At 50.1% G+C, this 20651-nt stretch overlaps 1 protein-coding gene across 2 annotated transcripts in view; it reads left to right on the top strand.

The window, feature by feature from the left end:
• Positions 1–20651, top strand: part of anxa6 (annexin A6) — an 80304-nt gene that overhangs the window by 48877 nt on the left and 10776 nt on the right. The window contains exons 15-22 of one of the 2 annotated variants that reach the window (XM_052013804.1): positions 2643–2724; positions 4123–4217; positions 6261–6374; positions 7737–7827; positions 11493–11572; positions 13260–13313; positions 15009–15026; positions 19428–19521. In XM_052013804.1, the coding sequence (XP_051869764.1) occupies positions 2643–2724; positions 4123–4217; positions 6261–6374; positions 7737–7827; positions 11493–11572; positions 13260–13313; positions 15009–15026; positions 19428–19521 (628 nt within the window). The remainder of the gene's footprint in view (positions 1–2642; positions 2725–4122; positions 4218–6260; positions 6375–7736; positions 7828–11492; positions 11573–13259; positions 13314–15008; positions 15027–19427; positions 19522–20651) is intronic. The other variant, XM_052013805.1, reaches the window with a different exon arrangement.

Raw genomic sequence — 20651 nt, 5'->3', positions numbered from 1 at the left:
TTGCTAACTGCAGCTTGCGTTTGATCCACTCTCCAACACACCACACTGATCTTAAAGAGACAGTAACACCCAATCACATCCCTTTAAAATTGGAATTGGTTTATTATTGTCACATGTACCGAGGTACAGTGAAAAACTTGTCTTGCATACCATTCATGCAGATCATTTCATCACATCAGTGCATTGAGGTAGTACAAGGGAAAACAACAACAGAATGCAGAATAAAGTGTTACAGTTACAGAGAAAGTGCAGTGCAGGCAGACAATAAGATGCAAGGTCATAACGAGGTAGATTGTAGGTTTAAAGAGTTCATTGAAAAAGTTGCAGCAATCAAAATTGAAATGGATATTTAACAGCCCTGGAGGTGGCGAATATAAAAGTTTGTAATAACTTAAATTCCTGCAGCTTTTAAAATGTCTCAATGTGTTTCATAGCCAGTTAAGTTCATCTGAAGGTGATGTGAGGTAGAAAGGAGGGTAGGCAATGATAACAGTGAGCCATCTCGCTGAACAGTGGGAGTTCCTCCTGAGAGTTGGGTTAGTACTGGCCACTGTAAGGGGTGACCACTGGTTGACCCCCCTCCCCCTCACACCCCCTCCCCTCCCTCGTCCCTCCTCCCTCCCCTCCCCTCCCCCCCTTTCCCTCCCCCTCCCCTCCCCCTCCTCCCCTGCCCCTCACAGCAGAAATTCTCTCAATACCCCCACCCATTGGCCACAAGATGTGACTGCACCATTATGGTCAATCACTTCCAGACAAAATTTATATTTCCAATCAGACATAAGTTATTTCAGCAAATACCTGATCAGAAGTCAATAGTGTTTGCCTGCAAAGAGTTATAATAAATGATTTTAAACTCACAGACTCCTACAGCACAGAAAGAGGCCATAGCAACCGTCTCTATAAAATGAAATTGCTGTAACATACAAAATCACTGGGGTACTGTCTCTTTAAGTAAAGGACCTGGTCTGCTGAAGCTCCTGCTGCTCCACTAATGCTGCTCTGCTGACCTTTGCAGTAGATTGGAATAAAAGCACCAACTGCTGAGACTGTCTGCAAACTTTCTACTAGTTCCTTTCTGCTCACTACAACCTGCTCTCTAACCTAAGGATCCGCAGCTGCTTACTGTGCCTTAACTGAGTCAATGGAGTGAATGCTGTGGAGTTTCATATAACAGTGTAAATGCATAATCCCAGAGTATCATAAGGCCATAGCAGGGTCCTAATGCCCGGAGGGTAACTGGGTTATACACAGGGTCCTAGTGCCCTGAGGGTTACTGGGCTACACACAGGGTCCTAGAGCCCGGAGGGTTTCACAGCTGCTCTCAGTGTCCTAGTGTCCCAAACATTTCATGAACTGCGCACAGGGTCATAGTGCCCTGAGGTTTTCACAGGCTACACGCAGGTCTTGGTGATCTGTGGGTAACTGGGTTATACAGTGCTGGTGCCCCAAGGGTTTCATGAACTGCATACAAGGTCCTAGTGCCCTGAGTGTTTAAACTTTTTTATTCTAAAATAAACTTTATTCATAATAAAAGACAAACTATATACAGTTATAAAACAGTGCAAGCCTTTACATTCTTGTACAGATCAATCATTAGTGTTACCTTTTTATATAAAAAACACAGCACCGATGCCACTCACGTGGCTCACTGGGGTGCTACCCCAGTCCCATATTTACAATATTTAAGGGGCTTCCTCACCTGACCCTGCCCCTCCCTCTCCTGTGGCAGAAGAACCCTAAACTGTAGTCCTTCCCCACCAAGCCCTTGCGTTGACTGCACCAAGCTTCAGTGCGTCCCTCAGCATGTACTTCCGCAGCCTGGAGTGTGCCAGTCAGCAGCATTCCCCTATGGACATCTTGCAGTGCTGGAAGACCAACAAGTTTCGGGCAAACCAAAGGGCGTCTTTCACCCAGTTGATGACCTTCCAGCAGCATTTGATGTCCGCCTCGGTGTGTGTCCCCTGGAACAGCTCGTAGATCAGAGAATCCTCTGTTACGTTGCTGCTGGGGATGAACCGTGACAAGGAGCCCTGCATCTTTCGCCACACCCTCCTCGCAAACCCACAGCCCGCAAAGAGGTGGGCGACCGCCTCGTCCCCAGCGCAGTCCTCCCGGGGGCAGCATGCGCTGGGACTGATGTTCCAACCATGCAGGAAGGATCTGACCAGGAGGACCCCTGTCACCGCCAGCCAAGCGAGGTCTTGGTGCTTGTTGAAATGGCTGCACACAGGGTCCTAATGCCCCAAGGGTTTCACAGGCTGCGCACAGTGTCCTAGTGCTCCAAGGGTTTCAGGAACTGGGTACGGTCATAGCGCCCTGAGGTTTTCACAGGCTGCACGCAGGGTCCTAGTGCGCTGAGGGTTCCCGAGCTTCTCACAGGGTCCTAGTGCCCCGAGGGTTCCCGAGCTACATATAGGTCCTAGTATACTGGGGGCTAATTATTTTTAGGAAAATTCCATTGCAGAATTGCCGTTCTGTTGCCGTGGGAACTGTGCACAGGGATGGAGCAATCCACTTTCTGCATGCCAAGGGGCTGGGGTTCACTGCTCTCTCTCCCCGCATCTGTCCCTCCCCTTCTCACCACCTCCCTGCCCTCTCACTAACCAATGCCTCTTTCTTTCCTACCCCCCCCCCCCCAACAGCTGAAGGGGACGGTGCGCCCAGCTCCCAACTTCAAGCCTGAGGTGGACGTCAAGGCCCTTCGCAAAGCGATGAAAGGACTAGGTCAGAGTTGCGGAAGGTTCTGGAATGCTTCGGCTCACTGTGGGGCTGGCTGATGTTTAACCCCACCCACCCCACCCCCCCCAGCCCCCAGCCCATCCGTGAATCTAATCCCACAGCTGGGGACTGCCCCCAGAGGTGACCTGGTGTCCCAACTAAGAACTTGAACATAGAAATGGAACAGTGCAGTACAGAAACAGGCCCTTCGGCCCTTCGATGCTGTACTGAACTAATTAAGCTAATGACACCTAATCCCTTCTGCCTGCACATGGTCCATCTCCCTCCATTCTCTGTACATTCACATGCCTATCTAAGAGCCTCTTAAATGCCTCTATCATATCTGCCTCCACCCCCACCCCTGGCAGCACATTCCAAGCATCCACCACTCTTGCCCCCTGAGGTGATACCCCTTTCATTGTTTGAGGGGCTTCTCCACCCGACTGCCCCTCCGTGTGAGGTAGCGGAAGGAGCCCAGACTGTGGACCTTCCCCACAGAGCCTCAGCATTGGCTGCCCTGAGCTTCAGTGCATCCCTCAGCACGGACTCCTGCAGCCGGGAATGTGCCAATCGGCAGTGTTCCCTTACGGACATCTCGCTGTGCTGGGAGACCAACAAGTTTCGGGCAGACCAAAGGGCGTCTCTCACCGAGCTGATGACCTTTGAGCAGCTGTTGATGTCCGTCTCGGTGCGTGTGACCCCGGGAAGGTCCTGCAGATCAGAGGGTATGGATGAGTTGGGCTGAAGGGCCTATTTCTGTCCTGTATAACCCTATGACTCTACCACATTGTGGTGTATCTGGAGTCACACACATAGACCAGACTGGATAAGAAAAACAGATTCCTTTATCTGAATGACGTTAGTGCAAACGGTGGTGTGTATTTGGAATGAGCTGCCAGAAAGAGTGGCTGAGACGGGCAAATTAGCAACGTTTAAAAGCCGTCTAGATAAGTACACGGATAGGAGAGGTTTAGACGGCTATGGGTCAAACGTAGATGGGACTAGCTCACTGGGCAACACAGGCGCAATGGACGAGTTAGGTTGAAGAGTCTGTTTCTGTGCTGAACCAGATTGGACTTTACAAGAACCCAGTAGTTTTGTGACCATTATTGGTCATGGTAAACTTTTTTCTTAGTCCAGATTATTAATTGAATTTAAATTCCACTGATGCCTTGGTGGGATTTGAACTCGGGTCTCACGATTGTTACTTAGATGCTGCCCCCTCCCGCACTGCGGCCCATGCCATGACCTTAGTTGGTGAGCACACTGGGAGATGAGAGGGCGTGTACAGAGGGGTACAGGGTGCACCCCTCGTCCCTCTGCCTGTTCCCGTGGGCTCTCAGTTGGGGGTTCTGACCGGTGATCTGGGGTGAAGGTTAATGCGGTGTCTGCTCTCTTGCCCAGGCACTGACGAGGACACAATCATCGACATCCTTGCACAGAGGAGCAATTCACAGAGGCAGCAACTGCGGCAGCAGTTCAAGTCCCAGCTGGGCAGGGTAGGTCCTTGGCGTTTAGAAGAATGAGGGGCGAGCTGATTCAAACGTCTCAGATCTTAAGGGGGCTTGACAGGGTGGATGTTTCCACTAATGGGAGAGACATGAACAAAGTCAAGATTGAGTTTATTGCCATATACTCAAGTCCTTGTGTGCACAGGTGCAACAAAAAACTTACTTGCAGCAGCATCACAGGCACAGAGCATCAGATAAGCAGCATTCACGGGAGAAACATAATCATTACACACAATTTTTACAAGAAAACACGGTTTTTTTCAAGAGGACATTGATAAAAATAAGGACCTGGTCATTGAAAACTGAGGTGTGTAGAAATGTCTTCTCTCCGAGCCTCTGGAATCCTCTGCCCCTGAGGGCGGTGGATCCGGATCATTGGATATGTTTAAGATGGAGATGGATAAATATTTGAAAGATCGAGGAATTGAGGGTTGTGGGGAACTGCCACAGAAGAGGCATTGAGGCCAGTGTAGATCACTCATGATCATATTGAATTGGTAAATTACTGTCACACGTACCGAGGTGCAGTGGAAAACTTTGTTTTGCACGCCATCCATACAGATCAACAGTGCATTGAGGTTGTACAAGGGAAAACAATAACATAATGCAGAATAAAATGTTACAGTTACAGAGAAAGTGCAGTGCAGACAGACAATAAGGTGCAAGGTCATAACGAGGTAGATTGTGAAGTCAAGAGTCCATTTTATCGTACTAGGGGTCTGTTCAGTAGTCTTATAACAGCGGGGTAGAAGCTGTCCTTGAGCCTGGTGAATGGCTGGGGCAGGTTTGAGGGGCTGACTGGCCTACTCCTATTTACTTGTGTGTTTCTGGTTGGTTGTTGGGGGTGGGGGGGGGCGGGGGTTGGTCTCCCACCGCCCAGAGGGGGTGGGTCCTCAGTGGTCTGGAAGGATGTGGGGTGGGTCCAGGATGGGAATGGGGGGTGAGGGGTGGGTGGGATTAGACTGGGAGTGGGAGGAGGGTGGGATTAGATGGGGAGTGAAACGGATTAGACTGGGAGTGAGGGGTGGGATTAGACTGGGGGAGAGGGGAGGGTGGGATTAGACGGAGTGAGGGGTGGGAGTAGACTGGGAGTGAGGGGTGGGATTAGACTGGGGGAGAGGGGAGGGTGGGATTAGACGGAGTGAGGGGTGGGATTAGACCGGGTGGGATTAGACTGGGAGTGAGGGGTGGGATTAGACTGGGGGAGAGGGGAGGGTGGGATTAGACGGAGTGAGGGGTGGGATTAGACCGGGTGGGATTTGACGGAGTGAGGGGTGAGATTAGACTGGGGGAGAGGGGTGGGATTAGACTGGGTGGGATTTGACGGGGAGAGTGAGGGGAGGGTGGGATTAGACTGGGAGTGAGGGACTAGACCGGGTGGGATTAGACTGGGGGAGAGGGATTAGATGGAGTGAGAGGTGGGATTAGACTGGGAGTGAGGGGTGGGATTAGATGGGGGGGGGCGTGTGAGGGGAGGGTGGGATTAGATGGGGGAGGGTGGGATTAGACAGAGGGGTGGGATTAGACGGGGAGAGGGGTGGGATTAGACTGGGGGAGAGGGGGGTGGGATTAGACTGGGAGTGAGGGGTGGGATTAGACTGGGGGAGAGGGGAGGGTGGGATTAGACGGAGGGGTGGGATTAGACGGGGAGAGGGGTGGGATTAGACTGGGGGAGAGGGGGGTGGGATTAGACCGGGAGTGAGGGGTGGGATTAGACTGGGGGAGAGGGGAGGGTGGGATTAGACGGGGTGGGATTAGATGGGGGAGTGTGGGACTAGACCGGGAGTGAGGGGTGGGATTAGATGGGGGGGCGAGTGTGAGGGGAGGGTGGGATTAGGGTGAGATTGGATTAGACTGAGGTGGGAGCTGGATTAGACTAGGGGAGGGTGGGATTAGGTTGGGTGGGACGTTACAGGGTGCCGATGAAGCTGTATACCAGCATGTCCACGTTTGGTTGAAGTGTTTGGTTCCTCGGTGGAACATTGTTTGACTAACCTGAGGCAGCCCTTCACCCGGTGGTTTCTCCCCCAGGATCTGATGGCAGACCTGAAGTCCGAGATTGGTGGGAACCTGCAGCGGATCCTGCTTGGCCTGATGATGACCCCCGCCCAGTTTGATGCCAAGCAGCTGCAGAAGGCCATGAAGGTGAGTGGAGACCTGGCCCACCCTGGTCATCAGCGGCTCGAAGTGGAGACTACGCCCCCCGGCCCTTCGAGCTGTTGTTCACCTCCGCCTGGTTGTGTTGGGGTTTTAATTTTGTAGGATCGTAGAGATGCGCAGCACAGAAAGAGGCCCTTCTGCCCAACTCATGCTTGCCAACCCATTTGCCTGCATTGGGCCCATCTCCCTCTAAACCTTTCCTATCCATGTACCTGTCCAAATCCTTTTTAAATGTAATTGTACCCACCTCTACTGCTTCCTCTGGCAGCTCGTTCCATATACCCACCACCCTTTGTGTAAAAAACTTCCCCCTCAGGTACCCCTGAAATTTCTCCCCTCTCACCTTAAACCTGTGCTCTAGTCTCCCCTACCCTTGGTTAAAAGTCTCTGACTATCTATCCCATCTATGCCCCTCATAATTTTATAAACCTCTAAGGTCACCCCTCAGCCTCCTCTGTTCCATTGGGAATAAACCCAGCCTATCCAATCTTTCCTTAGAACCACAACCCACCATTTGAGTCAACATCCTGGTGAGTCTCTCCTGCACTCTCTCCTTGCTGCCCTTTGTGTTGTGAAACCTATCTAGTTCCTCCCTAAATACTATTCAGCAACCTGACCCCCACTGGGCTCTGGGATAGAGAACTCCACTGGTTCACCACTCTGTGGGTGAAGAAGTATCTCCTCATCTCATTCCTGAGTTCGCTGCTCCATGTTCTGAGATTCTGGTCTCAGAGAGTTTGCTTGATCAAGTTATTCTTGAGTGGCACGGAGGCTTGAGGGAGAGAATGGCCTCCTATTCCTTACATCGCAATGCTTGTGTTCAGTTTTGTTCACCTTGCTATAGGAAAGGTGTCATTAAGCTGGATAGAGTGCAGAGGAGATTTACAAAGATACTGCCAGGACTCGAGGGACTGAGTTACAGGGAGAGGTCGGACAGGCGAGGACTTTATTCATTGGAGTGTGGGAGACCTTATAAAGGTGTATAAAATCATGAGGGGCACAGATAAGGGGAATGCGCACAGTCTTTTTCCCAGGGGTGGGGAATCAGGAACTAGAGGAGAGAGGGGAAAGATTTAAAGGGGACCTGAGGGGCAACTTTTTCATCCAGAGGGTGGTGGGTATGTGGAACGAGCTGCCAGAGGTAGTGGTCGAAGCAGGTACATTAACAACATTTAAAAGACATTTGGAAAAGTACATGGGCAGGGAAGGTTTAGAGGGACGTGGGCCAAACCTGGGCAAATGGGACTAGCTTGGTGGGCACCATGGTCAGCATGGACCAGTTGGGCCGAAGGGCCTGATTCCATGCTGTATTACTCTGTGACTCTATCACGTTCTTGTCTCGCGCAGGGTGCTGGCACTGATGAGAGAGCATTGATCGAAATCCTTACCACAAGGACAAATCAGGAGATAAAGGACATCAAGGAGGCTTACAAGGAGGGTGAGTGGTACACAGCCCAAGGGCAAGGTTACCCTTCACGTCCTGGCGTTGAAAACATTTGGGATTCATTGTTTGTCCGATTTATGTCAGTTTCCTAAGCTTTTGTCTGCGTGCCATTCAGACACACCATTCCATACAAGATGCTTTCTATGGTGCATCTATAAAAATTGTCCTACCATCTCCACCCCAGCACCATTTGACACAGTCAAGGGCACTGCCACACTTCCTGAAATCAATAGAACATAGAATTTTACAGCACAGTACAGGCCTTTCAGCCCACAATGTTGTGCCGACATTTTATCCTGCTCTAAGATCTATCTAACCCTTCCCTCCCACATAGCCCTCCATTTCTCTATCATTCATGTGTCTATCTAGGAGTCGCTTGAATGTCCCTAATGTATCTGCCCCCACAACCTCTGCTGGCAGTGCGTTCCACGCACCCACCACTCTCTGTGTAAAAAACTTACCTCTGATATTCCCCTCATACCTTCCTCCAGTCATCTTAAAATTATGTCCCCTCGTGTTAGCCATTGTTGCCCTGGGAAAAAGTCTCTGACTGTCCATTCGATCTATGCCTCTTATCATCTTGTTCACCTCTATCAGATCGCCTCTCATCCTCCTTCTCTCCAAAGAGAAAAGCCCGAGCTCACTCAACCTATCCTCATAAGACATGCTCTCCAATCCAGGCAGCATCCTGGTAAATCTCCTCTGCACCCTCTCTAAAGCTTCCACATCCTTCCTATAATGAGGCGACCAGAACTGAACACAATACTCCAAGTGTGGTCTGACCAGAGTTTTGTACAGCTGCAACATCACCTCGCAGCTCTTGAACTCATTACCCCGACTAATGAAGGCCAACACACCATACACCATCGACCTGCGTGGCAACCTTGAGGGATCTATGGGTGTGGACCCCAAGATCCCTCTGTCCCTCCACACTACTAACCTTACAGTGTGCACTGCCATTAACCTTGTATTCTGCCTTCAAATTCGATCTTCCAAAATGTATCACTTCACACTTTTCTGGGTTGAACTCCATCTGCCACTTCTCAGCCCAGCTCTGCATCCTATCAATGTCCTGTTGTAATCTAAAGCAACCTTCTACACTATCCACAACACCACCAACCTTCATGTCATCAGCAAATTTACTAACCCATCCTTCCACATCCTCATCCAAGTCATTTATAAAAATCACAAAGAACAGGGGTCCCAGAACAGATCCCTGCGGAACACCACTGGTCACCGACCTCCAGGCAGAATACACTCCATCTACCTCCACCCTCTGTCTTCTATGAGCGAGCCAATTCCGAATCCACACAGCCAAGTTTCCCTGGATCCCATGGCTCCTGACTTTCTGGATGAGCCTTCCATAAGGTTTGATAAGGAACCCTAGAAAACGCCTTACTAAAATCCAGGTACACCACATCCACAGCTCTACCTTCATCAATGTGCTTTGTCACATCTTCAAAGAATTCAATCAGGCTCGTGAGGCACCTCACAAAGCCATGCTGACTGTCCCTAATCAGCCTATGCTTTTCCAAATGCCCATAAGTCCTGTCTGTAAGAATCTGCTCCAGTAATTTGCCCACCACTGAAGTAAGACTCACTGGTCTGTAATTCCCAGGGTTATCCCTACTCCCTTTCTTAAAGGAACAACATTTGCCACCCTCCAATCTTCTGCAACTACTCCTGTGGCCAGAGAGGATGCAAAGATCATCGCCAAAGGCACAGCAATCTCTTCCCTCGCTTCCCATAATAACTTTGGATATATCCTGTCTGGCCCTGGTGACTTATCTATCCTAATGTTTTTCAAAAGTTCCAGAACATACTCTTTCAATGACCAGCTCTTCTGTTGTGCTGACGTTGAGGGAGAGGTTGTTGTCTTGACACTGTGCCACTGGGCTCTCTATCTCCTTCCTGTACTCCATCTTGTGTTTGCGGATGTTAGAGAGGGTCTGGGAAAGATTTGCCAGAATGATAGCTGGGATGAGGGATGACAATTAAAAGGATAGATTAGAGAGGCTGAGGCTGTTTCCTTCAGAGATGAAAAGACCAGAGGAAGATTTGATGATAATATACAAAATGATAAAGGGTTTGGACAGAGTGGACCTGTGCCAATTGTTTGAGGGGTTTGAGGACGAGGAATCACGGGTAGAAAATCAAGGGGCTGAGAATAACAGGTGTGCAGTTCTGGTCACCACACCGTAGGAAGGATGTGGTTGCGATGGAGAAGGTGCAGAGGAGATTCCCCAGGACGTTGCCTGGATTGGAGGATTTCAGTTACGGGGAGAGATTGCGCAGGCTGGGCTTGTTTTCCCTGGAGCGAAGGAGGCTGAGGGGTGACCTGATAGAGGTGGACAAGATTATGAGAGGGACAGATAGGGTAGACAGTCAGAATCTGTTTCCCATGGTAGGGGTGTCGATAACACGAGGGCAGAGGTTTAAGGTGAGAGGACAGAGGTTTAAAGGGGATCTGAGGGGTAAGTTTTTTACACAGAGAGTGGTTGATATCTGGAACACACTGCCAGAGGAGGTGGGGGAATCCAATACAATCACTGCATTTAAGAGGCATTTAGACAGACACTTCAATAGACAAGGCATAGAAGAATATGGTCCTAATGCGGGCAAATGGGATTGGTGTAGATGGGCACAAAGGTCAGCAGGGATGTGGTGGGTCGAAGGGCCTGTTTCTGTGCTGTCTGACTGTTCAGTCTCAGAGGAAAATCACTTTAACGCAATGTGGTTGGTATCTGGAGCTCACCGCTTGCACATGTGGTAGAGGCAGGTCCCACTGTTGATGTCAGGAGGGAACTGAACCAGTATTCAGTGAGGGAAAGTTGGCAAGTCTACGGAGAAAGGGCCAAGGTGCTAGTGAGGAAAATTTGAACAGGCTGGAGTTTCGGACTTGATTGAAACGAAGATCCCGAGGGACCTTTACAGGTTGGATATTGGAATTGGTTTATTACTGTCACATGTACCGAGGTACAGTGAAAGACTTGTCTTGCATGCCGTCCATACAGATCATTTCATTACATCAGTGTATTGAGGTAGTACAAGGGAAAAGCAATAACAGAATGCAGAATAAAGTGTTACAGCTACAGAGAAAGTGCAGTGCAGGCAGACAATAAGGTGCAAGGTCATAACGAGGTAAATTGAGGTCAAGGGTCCATCATATCATACTAGGGAACCGTTCAATAGTCTTATAACAGTGGGATAGAAGCTGTCCTTGAGCCTGGTGGTACGTGCTTTCAAGCCTTTGTATCTTCTGCCCGATGGGAGAATTTAAATATTAGAGCTGGCTTTTCAAAATAAGGGGTCACCCATTTAAAACAACAAAGAGTTAAAATTTCTCTCTTGGGGTAGTGAGTCCTTGCAACTCTCCTCCTCAAAGGGCAGTGGAAGCAAAGTCTTTGAATATTTTTTAGGCAGGCGGGGATGGATTCTTGATAAGCGTGGGGAGGGGGTGAAAGGTTACTGTGGGAATGAGGAATTGAGATTATAATTGGATCAGCCATGGTCTGATTTAATGGCAGGGCAGGTTCAAAGGGCTGGGTGGTTGCTCCCAGCTTCCAGTTCAAGTGAGAGAGAGAGGGGGAGAGAGAGATCTCCATGCAGTCTTTCACTGGTGTTACTTTATCATATTTGCTGTTCTGTTTCCTCTGCAGCCTATCACACCAGTTTAGAGGATGATGTGAGTTCTGATACTTCCGGTCACTTCAAGAGATTCCTCATTTCCCTAATCCAGGTATGAGGGGCATGAAGACCTGTGGGATGAGTGCTACTGCTTTGGAATTGGGTTTACACTGGTGCCTTGGTCCAACTCTTCCCTCACTAACCAGTCTCGATAAGCTGAATGACATCCTCCTGTGCAGTAAATCAGCATCTCTGGACACAGTGCACATTTGGCCCATTGTAAAACATTTTCTGTCAACCCAACACCTCTCCCCTATCGAGTTGTTCACCACTTCACTAAGTTCATCCATTTAGGCTTCTAAGGGAACAGGGATCGCCCTGATGTTACTGTGGTGAATTTACACTGCGGTCAGGCTCTGCAGAGGTCTGGGACCCAGAGCTGATGGCTGTGTATCTGGGTGAGAGCTAACGAGAACCTTACAGAACCTTTGCTTCAGGAAAGGCAGGAAGTTCGCTTCCACCTTCACAGTCTTTGGATGCCCCTGAGATACGATGTTTGAAGATCAGCACCTCAGACCCAGCAGTGAGCTCATGGTCTACTGGACAGCAGTGATAGAACATAGAACAGTACAGGCCCTTCAGGGCCCTGATGTTGTGCTGAACTAATTAAACTAATGACACCTAGTCCCTTCTACCTGCACATGATCCATATCCCTCCATTCTCTACACATTCCTGTACCTATCTAAGAGCCTCTTAAATGCCCCTATCGTATCTGCCTCCACCGCCACCCCTGGCAGCGCATTCCAGGCACCCACCACTGTGTGCAAAAGAATTACCCCACACATCTCCTTTGAACTTACCCCCTCTCACCTTAAATGCATACCCTCTGGTTTTAGATATTTCCACCCTGGGGAAAAGATTCTATCTATATCTATGCCTCTCATAATCTTATAAACCTCTATCAGGTCTCCCCTCAGCCTCCGCCGCTCCAGAGAGAACAACCCAAGTTTGTCCAATCTCTCCTTATAGCTCATGCCCTCTAATCCAGGCAGCATCCTGGTGAACCTCTTCTGCACCCTCTCCAAAGCCTTCACATCCTTCCAAAAATGGGGCAAACAGAATTGAATGCAATATTCCAGATGTAGCCTCACCTAACCAGAGTTTTATAAAACTGCAACATAACTTCCTCGGCAAATAAAGGCAAGCGTGCCGTACGCCTTCGTTACCACCCTATCAACCTGTGCAGCCACTTTCAGGGAGCTGAGGACTTGGACTCCAAGACCCCTCTGTACATTGCTGTTAAGGGTCCTGGCATTAACAGTGTAGTCCCTCTATATTTGACCTCCCAAAGTGCAACACCTCACAATTGTTACTGTTTATACAATATTTCCTGGTCCTTGTTTTCAGATCTCTCCTCCCCCTCACCCTTCCCTATTTCCGTGGCTTCCTCCAATCACTCGGAATCTTTACGCTGCCCCCAATTCTGGCCTCATGGCTGTCCCCAAATTCCCTCCCTCCACCTTTCGCAGTGCTGCCTTCAGCTTTCTCAATGTCCCTCCCTAATCCGTTCCACCTTCCCCCCCCCACCCCCCCTTCCTTAACACATCCTGTCTTGGTTCTAGGTCCCTTCGTGGTATCTCCAACCTTGGCCCTCTGTCAGAGCTTCACCTGATGAGATTCCTGTTAAAGACCCTCGGGAGGTTTTGCTTTGTTGACGGGTGCTACACGAATGCAGGTGGTTGTTGATGTTGCCGTAACATCTGTCTGATGCCTTTGCTTTCTACTTCCCTCGCGGTAGGCCAATCGAGAGGAGGGAGAAGCAGATCTAGCCCGTGCAGCAGAAGATGCAAAGGTACCAAAACTGTCCAGCAGGTAGAATTTACACCAGGGAGCCAAAATAAAAGCAGAAGGGGGGGAATGATTAAACAAAACCTGCAGATGCCAGAAATCCAAAATAAAAACAAAAAATGCTGGAAACACTCAGCAGGTCAGGCAGCGTCTGAGGGGAGATAAACAGTCAACACTTGAGGGCTGAGACTCCTGGTTAGTACCGTTCCTCTCTTCACAGACACTGTTTCCAGCACTCTCTGCTTTCCTTTCAGCAGGGGGTGATGTTACTCTTTATTAGAAGTGACGTCTGTTTTATTCAACCCCTCGCCGTTTGTCATCCCCACTCAACCACCACTGTCGTTTATTCTGCAAGTGTCCTACACCCTGTGGCCGGTGCGCAGAGCCTTAGGTTTCAGACGTTGTGGTCAGGACAGAACAGACTCTGGGAATCATTGGTTGATCTGTCTGTGGCTTCAGAGAAAACACATCCTTTTTCTTATTATTCTTTGAATGGATTTGTTCATCGAAACTCTCCCTCTGAGTGTGCCGTCAGCAGAGGAGAAACAAGGACAGTGGTAGATCAATGTCAGTCACGGTTGAAATGAATCTCTCTCTCTCCTCTCTCTCTCCTCTCTCTCTCTCTCTCTCTCAATCTGTCTCTCTCGCCCCCCACCTCTCTCTCTCTCTTCCCCCTGTTCTCTCTCCCCCTCTCCCTCTTTCTCTCTCTCTTTCTCTCCATCTTTCTCTCTCTACTCTTTCTCTATATATCTCTCTCTCTACATCTCTGTGTATGTCTCTCTGCCTCTTTGTCTCTCTCTCTCTCTCTGTCTCTCTGCCTCTCTGTCTCTCTCTCTCTCTCTCTCTGTCTCTCTCTCTGTCTCTCTGCCTCTCTGTCTCTCTCTCTCTCTGTCTCTCTCTCTGTCTCTCTGCCTCTCTGTCTCTCTCTCTTTCTCTCCATCTCTTTCTCTCTCTACTCTTTTTCTATATATATCTCTCTCTATATCTCTGTGTGTGTTTCTCTCTCTGCCTGTCTCTCTCTCTCTCCTCTTTATATATTCTATATCTCTGTGTGTCTCTCTGCCCCTCTCTCTCTCTTACTGTCTCTCTCTCTGTCTCTCTGCCTCTCTGTCTCTCTCTCTCTGTTCTCTCCCTCTCTCTCTCTGTCTCTGTCTCTCTCTGTCTCTCTGACTGTCTGTTCTGTCTCTCTGTGTCTCCGTCCATCTCTCTCGCTCGCTTGCTCTCTCTCTCCCCCTCTCTCTCTCTCGCTCGCTCTTCCCCCCCCCCGTCTGTTCTCTGCCCCCCCCCCCGTGTGTCCTGTTGGAGGGGGAGCGCAGTCAGTGCGATAGTGTCAGGTGAGCGCCACACTATCTGAGGTGGTGTTTCCTGGATGGGATGTTTTGAGGTCCCCTCTGCCTCTCAGCTCCCCGTAAGTCCCATGCAGCATTTAGAAGACCACGAGGTCCTGGTCCAAAATACCTTTCTGGAACTGATGATCTGGTTATGACTATAACATTAGTGGGAACTTGCTCTGCACAATGCAGATCCTGTTTCCTGAACTGTTAACAGTGTTTACCGAAAATCAGTTGTGCAGCCTGTTCTGGAATGTTCTGTAAGGTGCTACGTCTGTCGCTCTGTCTTCCTGTCTGGCAGTTGAATTGTGTCTGTCACATTAGTACTGTCTCTCTTTTATCTCCTTTCTCTATGCCAACCGTGCCAGCTTATAACGGGCTATCTGGTAAGTCCATGTAAGGCATTTATTCTTGCGTCACCAAGGGCACAAGGGACTTGTGGTGAGGTCACTGGTTACAAGTTCAAATCCCACCACAGCAGCTGGGGAATTTAAATTAAATAATTACGTAAATCAGGAACAAAGAGCAGTCCGGCACTGGAGGCCATTCAGCCCACGATGTTGTGCCGATCTTGATGCCAATTTAGACTAAATGCCCTCCTTCTGTGTATCATCCACATCCCTCCAGTCCCTTTATGTTCATGTGTCTGTATAAAAGCCTCTTAAACTGCACCAAACTGCCCACTTCCACTACTACCCCCGGTGACCCATCCCAGGCACCGACCACTCTCTGCGTACAGAACTTGCCCCTCACATCACCTTTAAACTTCCTCCCTCTAACCTTAAAAGCACGTCCTCTGGTGTTTGACATTTCTACCCTGGGGAAAAGATTCTGACTGTCTACCCTCATAGTCTACCCTAATACCGGCCTCTCATAATTTTAAAAACCTCTCTCAGGTCTCCCCTCAGCCTCTGACGCTCCAGAGAAAACAACCCAAGTTTGTCCAACCTCTCCTCGTAGCTCATACCCTCTAATCCAGGCAGCATCCTGGTGAACCTCTTCTGCACCCTCTCCTCAGTCTCCACATCCTTCCCGTAATGGGGCGACCAGAAATGCACACAATATAAAAAAGTAGTCTCAGTAACCGCGACCACCAAACCAGATTGTCACTATATCTCACAAGGTTCACTAATGTCCTTTATGGTAATCTATGATGGTTGTGAAAAGCTCTAAGAGTCATAGAGACATACAGCAGGGAAACAGGCCCTTCAGCCCAACTGGTCGGTACTGACTGAGATGCCCATCTAAGCTAGTCCCATTTGCCCGTGTTTGGCCCAAATCCCTCGAAACCTTTCCTATCCATGTACTTATCCAAGTTCCTTTTAAATGTTGTTAATGTACCTGCCTCAACCACTTCCTCTGGCAGCTCATTCAATATACGGACCACCCTCTGGGTGAAAAAGTTGCCTCTCAGGTTCCTACTAATCCTTCCCCTCTCTCTTGATTAAACCTTGGAGCCTTTCCTACTCCAAGGAGAACAATTGACACTTTCTTCTTCCAGACCTCATCCTTAAATTTACCCTCAGTTTAGGGGCAATTTGGGATGGACAATAACTGGTGCTGTGCCAAGACTGAGTGTGAAAAGCATACACCGGCTGTGGGTTTTGAAGTAAATCGTGCCTGGTTGAGTTTTTAATATTTAAACCAATTACTTCTGGTCTACATTTCTCCTCCTCCAAGTTCCTGACATCAGGCAATTCCATAAACCATTGTCTCTTGTCTTAGGGATTTAGGGAGTTAGTTTTGAGGTTGAGTGACTGGGCGTGTGTAATTCTCCAAATTAATTGCAGTCGGCATCTGGCTGGTGAACTTAGGGAGATAGGGGTGATACCTGGTGGTGTGGGACTTCAGGCTTCTATGCCTCCTGCCCGATGGTAGCTGCAAGAAGATGGCGCGGCCCGGATGGAGGGGATCTTTGATGATGGATGTTGCTTTCTTGAGGCAGCTTCTGTAGATACTACTGATGGTGGGGAGGGATGTGCCTGTGATGTTTTGGGCTGAGTCCACTACTCTCTGCAGCTTCCTGTGCATTGTGAGGGAGCCAGGGGCTGTATCTCACATCCCTATTTTCTGCTTCCCGTCACTCTGGTGACTGACCCACACACCGCTCATTGAAATCCTTGTGATTGTGTAAGTCTCAATTAAATCTCCTTCAGTCTGAATGGCTCACAGAAGAGCAATCTCACCATCTCCAGTCTTTGCATGGATCTGAAGTCTCTGGAACCCTCCAGGAAGGTCTTGACCTACTCTCGCAGGCCTAATGCTGGCATCACAGGTAGAGCCGCTGCCTCACAGCTCCAGAGACCCGGGTTCGATCCTGACCTCCGCCGCTGTCTGTGTGGAGTTTGCACATTCTCCCTGTGACTCCGTGAGTTTACACAGGGTGCTCCGGTTTCCTCCCACATCCCAAAGATGTGCGGGTCGCTGGGTTGATTGACCGCTGTAAATTTCTCCTAGTATGTGGATGAGTCTCAGAATCTGGGGGAGGTAAAACAGTGTGGAAACAGGCCCTTCAGCCCAACTGATCCATGCCGACCCAGATCCCCATCTAAGCTTGTCCCATTTGCCCACGTTTGGCCCACATCCCTCTAAACCTTTCCCATCCATGTACCTGTCCAAGTACATTTTAAATATTGTTACTGTACCTGCCTTAACCCCTTCCTCTGGCAGCTTGTTCCATATACGGACCACCCTCTGGGTGAAGAAGTTTCCCCTCAGGTCCCTTTTAAATCCCTCTCACTTTAAACTTATGCCCTCTAATTTTTGATTCCCTTTCCCTGAGAAAAAGACTGAGCACATTCACCCCATCCATGCCCCTCATGATCTTGTACACCTTCAGAAGTCACCCCTAGAAAGTTGATGGGAGTGTGGGGAGAAGAGGTCCCGGGGAAAATTAGTGGAGGACCAGGACTGCTCTGCGAGCCAGGATAGACTCGATGGGCTGAACGACCTCCTCCTAAGTGGTAAGGAAGGTGGATATGGGTTCACTCCTGACCTCCTGTCTGTGTGGAGTTTGCACGTTCTCCCTGTGTGTTCTCCCTGGATGCTCTGGGTCCCTCCCACTGACCTGTGGGTAGGTTAATTGCCGCTTAGCGTAAGGCTCAAAGGGGAGGAGCTGTGTGTGTGAGAGAGAGGTGCAGGGCGACAGGGAAATAAGGAGAGAAATGGGACAGATGGGATTGCGTTACTGAGAGCTGGCACAGACCAACGGGCTGAAAGGCCTGCTTTACATTGTTATAAGTAAGGCCTTGACACTCAATGTGGGCCCCGGAACTGGGCTCTGTTGTAGCTAAGGAACTTCGGATTGTTTTCATAAAATAGTTTCCTGACTCAAGGCAATGAAACGGCCAGGGTTAGGAATTTGCTGGGAGCCCCTTCCAGAGCAGCCATTCCCGCAGCACTCCAGGTGACAGAGAATCCAGGATTGGGCGGAAGGTCAAGTTTATTGCCATGGGCACAAGTAGGGTGAGGTACAGGTGCAATGAGAAACAGACAACACACAGAATATCAATTACACAAATTATACAAATTTATACATAATTTGTGTGTAAATTATACAAATCTATACATAAATTATACAAATTTATTCACAAATGCACAATTTATACAAATTTATACAAGATTATACAAATTTATACATGAATTATACAAGACAGTGAAGAAAAAATGACTCTGCAAAACAAGACATTAGTGCAAAACAAAAGACACAACCAGAGACAAGTCCACGGCAGTGCGAGAGGTGGTCCGTGGTGTCCCATTGCTGAGGTGGGGTTAGGGTTGTGCAGGTCGGGTCAAGAACCTGTTGGTTTTTTTTTAAGATCTTTATTAGTCACATGTACATCGAAACGCACAGTGAAATGCATTTTTTGCATAGAGTGCTCTGGGGGCAGCCCGCAAGAGTCGCCACGCTTCCTGCGCCAACGTAGCATGCCCACAACTTCCTAACCCGTACGTCTTTGGAATGTGGGAGGAAACCGGAGCACCCGGAGGAAACCCACACAGACACGGGGAGAACGTACAAACTCTTTACAGACAGCGGCCGGAATTGAACCCGGGTCGCTGGCACTGTAAAGCGTTACGCTAACTGCTACACTACCGTGCCTGAAGTACCGTACCGTGAAAGGAAGTAGCTGTTCCTGAACCTGGTGGTGTGGGACTTCAGACTTCTGTACTTCCTGCCCGGTGGTAGCTGCAAGAAGGTGGCACAGCCTGGATGGTGGGGGTCCTTGATGATCGATGCCGCCGTCTTGAGGCAGCGCCTCCTGTCGATGCTGTCAGTGGTGGGGAGGGCTGTACCTGTGATGGACTGGGCTGTGTCCATTGCTCGCTGCAGCCTCTGGCATTCCAGTGTGTTGGAATTGCCGTACCAGGCTTCAGCGCGGACTAGAGACAGTCCCTGCCGTAGAAGGAGGAGGTTGAGGGTGGGTGATGTCAGTGTGGTCATGGGAGGTTTGGAAGGGTGGGAGATGTGGAGGAGGTTCCTCATCTGTGTGGGACCACAATCAGCGGGCATCCAAAGCAAATCACGGATCGCATGGGGAACTCGGGAGAAGGTCTTTCCCCTAGGAGCAGAGACAGTGTGGGCCTTCACTCCTCAGGGAATGCTTGGGGTAAGTGGTCTCCATGCATCTGAAGATCATACACAGGGAGAAAGCAATGGAAAGGGTTGGGGGGGAGACGGGGGGTGGTGGGAGACGAGAATTCGGGAGAGAACACCGGAGCAGTTGAATAGGCGTCTCTCCGATTCTGCGGACACGGATATAATTCCAATGCCCTCTGATTCCCAGGAATTATGCAGCTCCAGTGATGAGGAATCTGCCTCCATGGAGTCCAAGTTCATCAGCATCCTGTGCACCAGGAGCTACGCCCACCTCAGGAGGGGTGAGTTTCATCAACGCCGGCTGTGGATGTCCCTCACCGGACCCGTAGGATCCCCGACTCTGTCTGCGCCCCAACGTCTCCGTGCCGCTCACCTTGGGCTCTGTGACAGCCCACTCTCCACCTGCTCCCTCCCTCCCTCCCTCCGTCCGTTCCTCCCTCTATCCGGACCTCCCTCTGTCCGTCCCTCCGTCCATCCCTCCCTCCGTCCATCCCTCCCTCCATCCCTTCCATCCCTCCCTCTGGACCTCCCTCCGTCCCTGTCCTCCATTCGTCTGTCCTCCCTCCATCTATCCATCCCTCCGTCCGTCCCTCCCTGTCCGTCCCTCCCTCTCTCTGTCCCTCCCTCCCTCCATCCCTCTCTGCGTCCCTCCCTCTCCCCCTCTCCCCCTCCTCTCCCCCTTCCTCTCCCTCCCTCTCTCCCCCTCCCCTCTCCCCCCTCCTCCCTCCTTCCCTCCTCCTAGAATCTGCCCGTGCCCACCTTGCTAGCTCAGCCTCCACCACTGTTGGACCCCTGCAGTTTCGACCCTCTCTCTGGTTTCGACCTCCCCTACAACCTCCAGGATCTCCTCCCTCCTTCACCCTCTGGATCCTCCATGAAGCTCTCCTTCCCCTGTCCCCACTCCCCCCTGCTGGTGGCCGTGCCTTCAGCTGCCGTGGCCCCAAGCTCTGGAACTCCCCTCCTGTAATCTACTCTTCCAAAAATCCACCCCTCCAAACCTCCCTCTTTGGCCAAACCTTTGCTCAACCATCCCAACACCTCCCACAAGCCTTGTTTGCCCTTGTGAAGCGTCTCGGGATGTTTAACATCGTGAAGGGCGCTAGGGAAATGCTGGTGGCACCTGGAGTTAACCAGCACAGAAGCAGGCCCTTCGGCCCATTGTGACCATTCTGACCATCGAGTACCTATCTACACCAATCCCATTTGCTTGCACCTAATCTGTAGCTTACTGAGTCTTGGTGATTTGAGTGTTCATTCAGATGCTTCTTAAATGCTGTGAGGGTCTCTGCCTCCACCACCCCCTCAGGCAATGCGCTCCAAATCCCAACCACCCATTGGAGGAAAAAAGTCTCTTCCTCAGGTCACCTCTGAACCTCTTATCCCTTTCCTCAAACCTGCGCCTTCTGGCTCC

Source organism: Pristis pectinata, chromosome 4 (assembly GCF_009764475.1).
Source record: "Pristis pectinata isolate sPriPec2 chromosome 4, sPriPec2.1.pri, whole genome shotgun sequence".
Taxonomy (NCBI): Eukaryota; Metazoa; Chordata; class Chondrichthyes; order Rhinopristiformes; family Pristidae; genus Pristis; species Pristis pectinata.
This window is presented reverse-complemented; position numbering and strand designations above follow the sequence as displayed.